Below are 13803 nucleotides of genomic sequence, written 5' to 3'. Positions count from 1 at the left end.
TGCTAGCACACAATTCGTGAAAGGCACTGATACCTGAGATTTGTGTTTTTTCTATCCAGGCTGGCAAGCAGCTCTCCCCAGTCTTGGATACCCCAGATGCTGCAAGACTACAACTCTCATCTTCCTTGACCATTAGCCAAAATGGCCAAGGACTGATGACAGTTGTCCAATAATATCTGGGGACCAAAAATAAGGGGGAAGGCCAGCTATTTTAGCACATGTTTTAAAACATGTATTTCTACTCTATCTGTGTTGCCTATTTCAAAGGAGAGCAGGGTGGATTTGTATATGCAATATTAAGGCTACAATTCTATGAACATTAACCTGGGGTGGGGGTGGGGGAAGCATCACTGAACACAGTGGGACTTTCTTCCAAGTAAGTGTGTGTAGGATTGGTCTGCATATGCAGATACCAGTTTCCCCATGGCTGACACAGCCCTGATCATATCCAACTCTCTCTATCTCAGAACCAGAATAAGAAAACTGGGAATTAACAATGGACTTGCAGAGTTACTCCGAAGACTAGCGAGACAATAAAGCACCTTGCAAAACGGTGTATTAGAAGTAACATAAAGCTAAGTTGGGATGCGGGTGGCATTGTGGTTTAAACAACCATGCCGCTTGGACTTGCCGATCGGAAGGTCAGCGGTTCAAGACCCCGCAACAGGCTGAGCTCCCGTTGTTTGGTCCCAGCTCCTGCCAACCTAGCAGTTCGAAAGCACACAGTGCAAGTAGATAAATAGGTACCGCTCTGGCAGAAAAAGTAAATGGCGTTTCCGTGCACTGCTCTGGCTTCGCCAGAAGTGGCTTAGTCATGCTGGCCACATGACCCAGAAAAACTGTCTGCGGAAGTGGACAAACACCGGCTCCCTCAACCTGTAAAGTGAGATGAGCGCTGCAACCCCAGAGTCGTTTGCGACTGGACTTAACTGTCAGGGGTCCATTTACCTTTTTAAAGCTAAGTTAAAAGGGTCAGTTGTATTAAAACTGGTCGTTTCCACATCATCGCATTCTACAGCAATGAAAACAAATTATGTTGCTGCAGCAGAAGTGCAAAAAAAAATTCACATCACTAAGGCCAACCAGCATCACTCTTATTACACTCATTTAAGAAATCAGTTGACAAAGTGCATGTCATTCTCACATAAGATAGGGAGTAATTAATTTTCTGTAATCTAACTACAGTATCACACAATGGCATTTTAAGTGGCAGAATCTTCCAAGAGAATAAAAAGGAGAGATATGGCAGAGCACTATAGATTGTGTTTTGAGAAAGGCAGGTTTCTTAACAGAGCACAAATAATAATAATGCAGCCCAGCAACTTTAATGATTTCCTTGTTAAATTTTATGTTACTCAAAGATTTTCCGTAGCAATATTCAGAATGTTCTGAGTAGCTTACTCTGAAATATATTCCATGGCAATATTACTAACAGATTAACTGTTCCATTACAGGATGTGCTTGATATGGCACAGATTGCTGCTTTAAGACACCATTACCAGTAACACACAAAGACACTGGATGCTTGATCAGGGCCAAAGAACATCTCTGCAGAGGTTGATAATAGTAGGATCACTGCCTGAGACAGATATCATTGACTCTAAAATTAGCCAAGCAAGTGGCTAAAATTGCTGTTTCCCTTTTAGAAGCACCAAGCGATGGATCTCCAGATTCACCAATTTTCTCTACATCCACAAGATGTTGATAGGCAATTTGGGGGTTGTTCTACAGCTATCTCTGGCTTCAGGAAGAAGACTGAAAAGCCAAGGGGCTCCCCAGCTAGCCAGCTCTTCTATCTAAGCAGCTTAAAGAAAACCTAAATGTTAAGGAGGATTTTTGATTCTATGCAAAACTAGCTGTCAGGTCAGCAATTTCTAGCCTGGTCCTCTAATAGTTCACACTATTATGTTAACAGTTAACACTATGTAGAAAAATTGCTCTTCAGAAAATTACTGCTTGCTGTAATATACCCCCATTTATTTTGACAGTTTGTCAAAATAAAACAATAACAATCTTACAGTGTTGACATTCGTCAGTAAAATTTAAAGTAACATAAAATGCAGTCTGACATTTTAGGGCCGAAAATGGCTCTTGCAACTCATTGCTAGATCTCAAGGATGCAAGTTCTGTACATGCCAACTCTGCAAATACATATATGTGCAGATACATTTTTAACATAACACCTGGGAGGGTTTGTAGGAAAGGAGGAGCTCTCTCTGATATATGGGCCTAAGTCATCTGGAGCTGCAAACACTAGCATGAGCACCTTGAACTGACAGCCAATGCAGCAGTTTATATGTGTTCCAAAGGCAAGCCCAGCCAGCAATCAGGCTGCTGCATAATAATGTTAGAGTGAAGGTAAAGAAAGTAGTCATTTACAACAGAAACAGTTATCTACAGGTGGGAGAGAGGGGAGAATTACGTTACAGACATCAGAGTATAACGCTATTATGTGAGCAACAGTCTCTCCCACACAGTAAACTATTTTTAGAGCACACTATATTCTTTTGTTAGCAGTAATAAAGTGAGAAGACATGACATACTATTCCGTTTGCCTTCTCCATCACCTTCCTCTTCATTCTCAGGGTCAATATCTTCTGCTTGTGTAATCCAATCCAAATAGCCTTTGAGATCCTCTTCAAGCTGCTGCTTTTCACGCAGCTTCTGAAAATCTCCCCTGGCCTTGGCTTTTTCTCTTTCCTTGGAAAACTCCCTATTGGGTTCAGATAAAATGTAACAGAAATATTGATTTATGAAGCTGTAGGCTTTCTGAGGGGGAAAAAAACCCCAGACCCCAGTATTTCTTTTTCACACAGTTAAACAAAATAAAGAAACTGTACAGAAAAGTGAACAGTTTCCACAGATCACAACAGTGATACGAGTCACACACCATGCTTCATTCCTTATACACTTATTAAGCTCCTATGTACTGATAATAATAAAAATACAGCTTACAATTATTTGGTCACAATACCTAAGTTGACATCATGTTGGATCTTTCCTCCCACCCTTAAAAACCTCAACGTTACTGATATATGTAAGATATTATGTTGTACTTCTCCTTTAGAAATTAAATGATTGTTCTAAACAGCACCTTCTACTTAATAGGGCCAAGGTTTGAAGGCATAATGGCTTCGTGGAATTACACCTGGGGGAAATGGCATATACCAATGAAATGTAAGTGTGAACACATATTTGAGAAAAAGGCAGTTCATGTCAAACCTAAAAGCAGGATTTGTCCCCTTGAGTCACTTATACAAGGGTGAATCTCCTTTATGCAAAATATCCCAACAGAATTAAGGTTCCTATGTGGAAATTTCCAAGCTATCTCACATCAGTATGAATAGAGGGAGCCCATGATGGACAGTGGAGAGAATGTAAATGACAGAGTTTCAAGTCGGCTCTTCAATGCTGCAATTTGTCCTCAGGAGGGTGGGGGAATAAAACAATGCAGTGCAGCCTGCTAGATTAAATAACCAAAGACCCTCAAACAAAACAAAAAAACCCCTTAATCTGAACAAAATAAAAAAATTCCTTCCAGTAGCACCTTAGAGACCGACTATGTTTGTTATTGGTATGAGCTTTCGTGTGCATGAACACTTCTTCAGATATTAGATCCCTTTAAATGAGTCAAAGGTACATGACAGCATGTGTTCCCAAATTGGAAATTCTTCATTATCTCTTGGAATAAGAAATGATTGAGAAGCTACCGGTATCTTAACACCCCATTGTGCTGGGCTGGGTTTATGTGTTGGATTTGATCCAGTCTCACTGCAAATCACACTGCCCCCTCCACCTTCCATCCTGCTCATTTTGGATTTGATGGTGCCATTGCTGCAGAGGAAAGAGGTTTGGATTGTGCCCTTAGGCTGTAGGAACATACTCTTACCTGGGAGTAAGTCTCACTGAACTCATAGAACTACCACTGAACTGAATGGGACTTACTTCTGAATAGACATGCATAGATTTGTGTTGTTAAACAATAAATGTGAGAACCTAGATAACGCATTTATTGTAAAGATGACATCTAAACTCATGTCACACTCCCCAAAACAGCCCAGTAAGAACTCAGCATGCTCAACTATTACCAGGAGACACAGAATCTTGAGTGTCAGTTGAAAAAGAAATACACAAAGCTGAAATATGCTAGAGAAAGTTGTGGCTGCCTAGAATCCTAAACAGAATACCGGTAATTCCTGTTAGGGTATTATGATATACTGCCACATTCTGTTGCGGCTACCATTCATTTCAGTGGAACTTGCTCAGAAGATGTTCCACCAGAACCCTCACCATGTCTTCACCACTTCTATTAAATAATATCAGACTTCACAGATTGAAGTCAACCTACTCATCCCTACAGATGAGAGAGATTCATGAAAGACTATGCAGTTATGACTGCTACAACAGTACTATTACACCTCTGCACTTTCACTAGAACACCTGAATGTGACTTCTAATGGCCAATCTAGATGATGTAAGAAACACATGGCTGCATTTCACGCAACTGTTTTTGCTTATGTTAAATAGCAGCTGTGAAGAAGGGAGTGCAATTAATATTGGGGTCATGGTGTATAAGCGTGGGTTGTTGTTTTTTTTAATCAATTTCAAGTTACACCAAGATCACTTCCTGAAGTGGAAGTGATCTTTTCCTGTGGAAAAGAAGCTACTATTGGCATCTGCAGCCTACCAAAGCCCAACAACAACCTTGAAGGGCTGGTTTTCATTGGAATTGTGGCATTGAGAAAAAGTTAAGCCTTCCTCCTCCCTGCAACACTGCCATTTCAATCCTGAATGGACCCCTGGCAGCTGCTATTTAATAGAAACAAGATAAGCAAAACCCAAACCATGTGTTTCACATATCATCTAGTTTGGCACTAATTATATAGGATTGCAGAAAGTGAACATAATACTGAATGTAATATAATAGTTCAATTTTGTCATGGTTCATGATGTCCATGGTCTATTGCTTGAAATGATTTGGCAGATATGTATCCTGATGAACAACTATCCAGCAGAAACTCAAAGTGATCCCTACTGCCTACATGGCTTTGCAGAGATATTTCAGGTCTCTGCAAGGGGAGTTGGTGCCTTCTCTGGAGAACTGATGCCATCTTCACATCCAATAGTCGTCAGAGAAAAGCTGAAAGCCAATGGGGAGATTTTAGATATTTGGATGTGATCAACGGGGGGGGGGTTGCTGCTGCTATTGATATTAATATTAATACTGTGTATATTTATTTTAGATCTTTCATGATTTATGTGGAAATTGTTCAATTTGGTTGTGTACTTTTATGTTTAATTTATTGTTTATGACCACTTTCTTTTGTTATTTTTGTAATTACTTTTTTCCATGTTGTAAGCTGCCTTGAGCATAGTTTTAACTATAGAAAGGCGATATACAAATAAAATGATGTACATATGTTTAATTCCATGTTGAATCTGATTCATTTTGCAACTACACATACTGCGGCATCAGGTTACATTTGACCCAGTGTGAGACAATGAAATGTGCTTTTTTCTTACTCAAGGAACAGGGCTGGGTGATATTTTGTTTTCAACATTGTGATATATTAACAGCTAAATATTGTGATATACTGTAGTGATATATTACAATGTCTGAAATGTCTCTTGACTGATTCTTCCTCTGCATCTTATTTCCTACTTCCTCTTTAAGGACGAAATAAGGTGGGGAGGAAGAAGCAGGTGAGACACATCACCCAGCCCTACAGCTGAGCAAGCCCCCTTGCCGCTCCGACTCGCAACACACCTGGCGCAAAGGGGAGTGTTCAAAAATGCTCAAAAATTATGAAACCGTTATCATGATCTGAACTTCAAACTTCAGTTTCAGATGATGTACAGAAACACAGGAATAAATGCCTCATCAAACAATGGGTTGGTTACTGAAACATGGGCTACAAAAGTTGGGTCACACACATCAAGGTTTTTAGCACACCATTTTAAATAGGAATGCTATTGCTTTTGTTTTTAATTCTTGCTTCACTGATATATGTGAGAAAAGGACACTTTTATCCTCTCATTTTGGTTTTTTTGGCTATTAATCCTTGACTCTGCTGAGAAAAGGAATACTGTCAAGGCTTGTTCATTTTCCTTTACAGGAAAACTGCAACTGACAGTTCATTGCCATCTTCTATTTTGTGCATCATTATTTAAATGCCTTTCCCCATTAATCCTCAAAGTGCCATGTAGACAAGTGTTCTTAGGTATGTGTGTGCATACTGGCATATAGAAAAAACAACACTCTTTTTCATTACACAGATCCATGAAAAAAAAACAGCATGATTGTTGTGCTAGAATGCAATAAATGTCAGGAAAATATATGCTAAATGAATAAAAGCATTTCTTCACCCGCAGTGCCTACAGAAGGATGCATATGGGGACACGTCAATATATACTCCTTGCTGTCCTCGAGCAAGGAAGTAAATACAACTTACAGATATTTATTAAAGTGTGTTTGGAAAGATCTTATTTTGTTCCCATGGCTACCCAGAGAAATAGTAATGCCTTCAGCAGAATCTGTCTTCAGTATAAAGCATCTTTTAGTGGTTAGAACTATTCTTGAGAAACAGATTATCACGCATCATTAAGAGCTGTTCCACTTGGAAATAAGGAATTGTTTTCACAACTTCCAGTTTTCTTTGTTTAACAATAAAATAGTTTCAGCAGATACGCTGGTAATACATTCAAAGTATGCCATTTAAATATTATTTCTGAATAAAAATATATTAATTCAAATCAGAAATGCTACTTCCACATTATTAAGGCAAAATTCCTGAACTGCTTGCTAATGCTTTGACCAGATAACCTCAGCAAATAAACGGTGTAGAAATTGTCTTGCTGAACAGATCAAAAGGTTGCCAACCAAATATTCCTGGTCAGGCACAACAGTGACAATTCCTGTTCCTTGCACCCTAGTAGAGGTATGTCACTTTTGCATGTGGAGGCTGAATATTTTGTTATCATGACAATAGCCATTAATTTGTTGTCCCCTCACACCTTTTTGAAACTATCAGCTATCTGTCTGTTTGATAGTGAACATCATCAATTAACTGGTGGTATAAGCTTCAATTATTATAAGAGGGATAAAAGAAAACATGCCTCTCCACTCCAGAGAGAGTTCTCTGAAGCAGCTTTCAGTTTAGATTCTTGTAATTAAACTGTTTTTACAGTCTTGCAGTGTGTCAGCTAATTAGAACTGTTTAGCCATTTGGTTTTTAACCAATAATATAAATCAATTTACCAAAGGAATAAACAAAAATATATGCATACTACAAGGCTCTGTGCACTCAGAGCTTAGTAAGAGACCCAGTTTTACATTCATAGCTCACTCCAGGAGGTTTTCCTTTCCTTGTGATGGCTGCATCAGTGCCTTATGCTCAGCTGAGTGTTAAATTTTGAGCAAGAATGTTCACATCCCATCCTAGCTGTTGACTTACTGGGTGGCCTTGACTTTGTAAACTCGGAACACTGCCTCATAGGGTGGGTTTTTTTTTTTTAGAATAAATGAGATTAGAAATCTAAAGTACCCTTCACAGTTGTTTGAATTTTATATAAATAATATAGAGAGGGAAATGTCCTAATAATAATATTCTAGCACTAAAAATAGGAGTGTTATACATAGGTGTATGGCTATCCTTTGCACCAATCTTTATTCAAAGGACTAAGTCTGGAATGTGCCCCTATAAATATGCCTCATACTGAGGCTTGCAGGCACAAAGTAATGTTTCGTTGACAGATTCAATTTTATAACTGAAATGCACCTAGAATGTGGAAATAAATTGAAATCAGAATGGGTAAAATATCAAGCATTCTACGGAAGGAACTACAGACAAATCTGAGTTGACTCGGCAACATTCTCATCTCAAATATGACCAGGGTGGGGTGGGTGGTACTTCAACAGAAATAAAACATTACTTTCAAATGGCTTAGGTCCATACATACAATATCCTAACAAATTTGTCTACTCCAAAACTAGAGTTCTCCAAGTCATTAAAATTGTGCTTAGAACCACTATGCGATAATGAGAAAAGAAATGCATGGCTGTTGACAAAATGAATTACATGAATGATAGCCATCTAACATTTGTGCCCTTCAAATGCTTGGAATATATCCTTTGCTGTCAACAGACTCCTTAATTTAAAATAATATTTACTAAGGGCATTCCCTATTCTTGCAATCTATGTTATCTTAAAATTACATGAAAATTATATTAAAAAATGACCTCCACATTAAAATCTTGTGGGGTTTTTTTAAATTATTATTCTTTTAAAAACAATTTCAACATTTCATTCTCACATACTCACCTTTAAAGAAGGCTAGATGTAAAACAAAAGGTCTCTCAAATTATATCTTACCTACATGTACATCATTCTATAAACACATCAGTCATGCAGTTCACAAACACAACACACGAAATACGAAGATCAAAAACATTAGACACTTTTCAAAATGCTGAGCATAAATCAACAACACAGAAAATAGTCATATCATATGGAAACATCTTCAGCACAGATTCCAGATTTTAGTTCCTAAAATCCAGAGAACTAAATACAGCCATGTTTTTAAGGCACAGGGATTATTTTGGGAGAGCTATTACCTTTTAAATGATCATCACCATTTTGCCTTGTGGAAGTCTGGTTATGTTTTAAAAATGTGCATCTATGCAGACATATGTGTTTATTAATCACATTATATATGACAATATGACTGATTTTATGAGCAGGGTTAAAAGCATATGTGACTACCTACATGTATGTCCCAGGGAAATCTTTCCTAGAAGCCTTTTCAAACCTTTTATGTCTCCAAAACTTGGGTGACTACAATATTTTTCTAATTAATACAGAGATGCAGGAGGCATATTTTACAACGCTCTTGCATCATTTCCCTTGGAGATAATCTGTTGCATTAATTACTTCAGGGGGGATAATGCTTATTACCACAGGCATATAGAAAGCCTTAGCCTTGTATCTATGCTAGCAGAATGATAGTATTTTTCTCATCAGTTTGAGAGATGCCCTTTATGTATTCAGAGCTTAGGTTTGCCTGAAGCCTTCTATGCATTCTTCACGCAAACTAATAAGGCAATATTCTACTTTCTGGCACCTACAGTCCAAAAATTAATAGGTGGTATCCAATGATGTCTGAGAAATGGAATTTTGCTTGTATAATGCAAGTTCCAATTTATCTTCTCCACCCTCCAGTCTCTCTCACACACAAAATGTGGCTGAGGGCAGCAGGAGTCAAAAAAGGAAAATAAGGCCCCATTACAGGAGTGTACACTCACCCACACTAGGTTAGATTTCACTTTATGGTGCAAATTACAGATGTGGTGGGGACTGTTATCTTTAAACTGGAACTATTCTAATTCCAACAGAGTGGTAAAACAGTGAAATACAACCTTCTGACTAGCTGGCCTACATTTTGAACATTTATCATAATTACTCAATATATTTTTTTATTTTCTAAACTAAGAACAAAATGGTATCAGTTTTGGCAACAACCAACTTCTCCTGACCAAGCCCAGCTGAACAGGGAGAACACAAAATAGGTACCAATTAGCACAGTTTGCATTCATTTCAACTGGGTTTGCCCAAGAAGTTTCCAGGGGGGCTTTTCTGTTTATCCTCTAATTATATCTAACTATTATTTTTGTCTAGAACTTCGCTTTTTTATTGTGGAAAACCCATAGTATCTACCAGCTCAGAGCAGGACAGCTAATAAATGTCCTTTAACAAGAGTCACAGCTTGCATTATTCCATATCCTCTGCAACCATTTAAAAAATATTTTGTTAAGCCTCATGTTCTCTTCTTAGGTGAGTTAGGACATGCAAAGACTTATGCATGGTTAGCTAGTGCATATAGTTCACCTGAATTACTGGGGGATATTTGCAGACTTAGGTTGTGTTCTGTGAGCGGCTCTACGAATGGGAGAGTATGGTGGCCTTGGAAATGTTGGTCTTGAAATAGGTTCAAATTTATGAAGCGCACTAGTAGCCCTAGGTAAGTCACGATTCCTTAGCCTAACCTGCTACATAGCATAATACAAATCTAGTAAGTTAAATCCCACTGAAGTTAACTAATATGTTGAAACCATTGTGACGGCTCATTTACTGCGCAATCCTACACATCTCTCTCAAAAAGTACCGTATATACTCAAGTATTTAAGCAGACTTGTTCAGCACAGTTTTTATGCTGAAAAAGCCCCCCTCGGCTTATACTCAAGTGAGGGTCCTTTCAGGCTGCTCCTTCCTCCGCCGCCACCTTTGCCACTGTCAGCGGCGGTGGAGGAACAAGCAGCCCGAAAGCAGCCCTTTTGGGCTACTTGTTCTTCCTCTGCCGCTGCCGCCACCACCAAGTTTGTGGTGTGGTGAACCGGGTTATACTCGAGTCAATAAGTTTTCCCAGTTTTTGTGCTAAAATTAGGTGCCTCGGCTTATATTCGGGATGGCTTGCGTATATACAATAAGTCCCACTGAACCAAATGGGGCATACTTTGAAGCAACAGGCTACAGCATTGTAGGCTTAAGCATATACTGTTACACTAGGAGAGAAGCATTGATAAAAGATCACAATTCCTCACTACTGCAAGTCTGGAAAACACTTAGCCCTAGACTAGCCAGGCTAACAGCACAGGGTTTAGGTAGATCACTGGTCTGATTTTGTTTAAGGCAGCTACTGTGTAAGAAATCAGTTTTTTTTTCTTTATTTCTGTTTGTAAATAGAGATTCTGTCTTTATTCAAAATAGAGATTGTCTTTATTCAAAATTTCTAAGCTCACAGCAAAATATATATTTTATATTAAAAATATATAATCAAATATATAAACAATGAGGGCACTTTTCATTATCTTCTTAAAAACATTTTTGCTGTAACATTGTCATTCAATCATAAATCATCTGCGCACACAATAGGAGGACGGGTGACACCAGAAGACTTGCTAGCCTTGTTACATTTATATTTCTACTACAGTACTCAGCTGAAAAGATTATTTGCCATTGAGTTAGCTAGACCCTGCATAGGACTGCAAAAACATTCTGTTGTCTACATTTTCTTATTCGTCTGTGGAAAATATGTGTGTACCCATTGTGTAAGCTGCATTGCACAGATTAATGCAGTTAATGAGGTCAACACAGTTTAGGAAAATACTGCCCAGTTTTAAGTGCGTGAAACAATAAAATTTCTGATAATTGCTGGAACATAGATGACTATGAACTCTAACTTACTGCCTATTGCTGTATCTTCCAGTTCGAATAAAGCCCTCTTCAGGTGTTTGGGGAGAATGCTTGTGGGCTCAACGAGGAAAGGGACAGGATTGTGCATGTAAGCCTCACCTCCAATATTCCCGTGTGTGCTGGTCCCACTTCAGATGGTCTGAAGCAGGCTTCCTCAAACTCAGCCCTCCAGATGTTTTTGACCTACAACTCCTATGATCCCTAGCTAACAGGACCAGTGGTCAGGGATGGTGGGAATTGTAGTCTCAAAACATCTGGAGGGCCGAGTTTGAGGAAGCCTGGTCTGAAGGAAGATTCTAAGCACCTCTTGATGAACATACTTCCATTTTCCCTTCAGACTTTCCTGCTCAATTTGGAAAAACCTGAAGTAGAGCCAGCATGTGCAGAGAAATTGGAGGAAAGACCTCCTGTTTAAGCCCCAAATGCCCAAAAAAGGGCTTACCCAAGGCAGAATGCATGAACAAGCTCCCTTGCACCTGAAGAACTACTGACAAGAGTGAATAAAATTATTATTTGAAAGCCTGCATGATACGTTATGGATGCAGACAGTGATGTCAGACTAGCCCTACATCTGTATTCCACAAGCTTATTTGCTTACTATTTGCCATTTGACTAGTAATCACATTCTGCTTAATGCCAGAAGTTTGGACTGTGGCTATCTGTTTGGATATTAATCATTTTCAGACAGTCAGACAGGCCTGTTCTTCTGCCAATGTTGTTGCCCATGGTGGCTTGGAGAACTGAAGCTGAAATAGGAGAAGTGCTATGGGCTATACTGTGCCCACTTAGTTACATCTCCCTTTATGCAGACACCATAACTGGTGCCATCCTGCCATGCTCTTCTTACAATACAGGTAAGGAGCTTCAAAAACATATGGCGATAGTTTGACAAGCTTTTCCTATTGACAGCTATAGCGATGTTTGCCTACTTGTGACCTTCACAGCCAATGATGAGAGCCAGCTGCATGCACAATGTCCTGGATATTCAATAGCTTTAGGTAAGACATCTCCACCAATATACAGGAGACATCAAAGGATTTGTAAAAAACATACAACCAATGTCAATAGAAGCAGAAAATGTGAAGCACCTGCTAACAGGCATATCCTGCTGGTAGTTACACAAAAGATATTATATGTTTGTTTAGATAAGCTTTTCAAATGCTGAAACTAGGCTTTCAGAAATGGACAATGGCCTTTATCAATATTTTAAAATATATATGCTTACACAGGTGTCATCTTTCGCTCATTGTGTGCAAAATGATGTCTTTAAGGAAGTTAGTACTTCATTTAGTTACTCTTCAGTGATGGGGGGTGTTGGGAACCACTGCAAACACAGGGTGTCATAGACAGGCAGAAACACAAAAGTTCAGACATTCAGAAAAGCAAACACTGGTAAAATGACATGCAGAAAAGCCATCACTGTGAAGCTTGTGCAAACGCATAGGCCATTTCACACACTGCGGTGGAATATACAAGGTTAATCTAACTGCTTACCCACTAAGTACACCAAGAACCAGGTTAAGTACGAAAAATGAGCCAAGAATGATAAGACTAACAAAATAGATCCATGGCCATTCACATCCTATTGCATCATTTACCTGTAAAATGTAAGGAAACATGTTATGATTCAGCTATTCACTACACAGCAGAGTCCTCCTGCAATTGACAGATCACATAGGTATTCAGTGTACCAGCAGTATCCCTCACAGTTCCATCCCTTACTTACACTGCAGTTCACTATGATGCCCAATATTGGCAGTACTGTAAAAAGACTTCTAAGCTACTTTTGGGATGAAGAAAATGTGTAGAAGATCATTTAGGAGCTTTAAAATATCTAGATTACATTTAACCATAGCAATATGCACATTTCAGAACCTATGCCCTACGGGGGTTGATAATTTGTTTAATGGTTTGGGGAAATAATTATTGGAATTTAAGGTAGTGGTTAATTAATTACTAAGCACAAGTCTATTATGATCTCTTTATGTTTTTACATCTGCCTATTATTTTTTCAGGAAATTGCCCTTGCTATTGTACGCTGCATGGCCTCTGAAGGATACATGCTGTTCTAAAATGAAAAATCCCAGTGTTTCATTTTTAAAATCTTATCCCCAATTATTGTGATCTTCTCATAATATACCTATGTGTTCATGGCAACCGAATGCAGGACTCTGCTTCTAGGACGAAAAAGGTGTATGCTTACCCGCTCAATACACCAAGAACAAGATTTAGAACGAAAAAAGACCCAAAGATGACGAGACTGACAAAATACACCCATGGCAATTCAAATCCCATAGCATCATTCATCTGTAAGAAACAAGATGATCTTATAGAAACAGTTTAATTTAATTTTGTAATAGCGAACAGTTGGTGAGGAAGAAACACAGATAAGTGACAGAAATGCACCCCCTTGCTCACAATCATCAGGGGAAGAAAAGCAAAATACAACCCGTGTATCATCACCATTCCAAAAGCATAATAAAAAATACTGTAAAGCAAGAGAGTTAGAACTCAGCATAACTATACAGCCAAGGTTTTAAATCCCATTTAGAAG

General features: G+C 38.7%; 1 protein-coding gene across 29 annotated transcripts in view; it reads right to left on the bottom strand.

Annotated features, from left to right (window-relative positions):
- CACNA1D (calcium voltage-gated channel subunit alpha1 D) overlaps positions 1-13803 on the bottom strand; it is a 188681-nt gene that overhangs the window by 93309 nt on the left and 81569 nt on the right. For 20 of the 29 annotated variants that reach the window (XM_081898253.1, XM_081898254.1, XM_081898256.1 and 17 more), the window contains exons 8-9: positions 12744-12847; positions 2544-2713 (exon numbers count right to left, since the gene is read on the bottom strand). In XM_081898253.1, coding sequence (XP_081754379.1) covers positions 2544-2713; positions 12744-12847 — 274 coding nt within the window. Of the gene's footprint in view, positions 1-2543; positions 2714-12743; positions 12848-13452; positions 13557-13803 lie in introns of all 29 variants that reach the window. The other 9 variants (XM_081898264.1, XM_081898279.1, XM_081898265.1 and 6 more) reach the window with 2 other exon arrangements.

This window comes from Podarcis melisellensis (genome assembly GCF_964234715.1).
Source record: "Podarcis melisellensis genome assembly, chromosome: 2".
Lineage (NCBI taxonomy): Eukaryota > Metazoa > Chordata > Lepidosauria > Squamata > Lacertidae > Podarcis > Podarcis melisellensis.
This window is presented reverse-complemented; position numbering and strand designations above follow the sequence as displayed.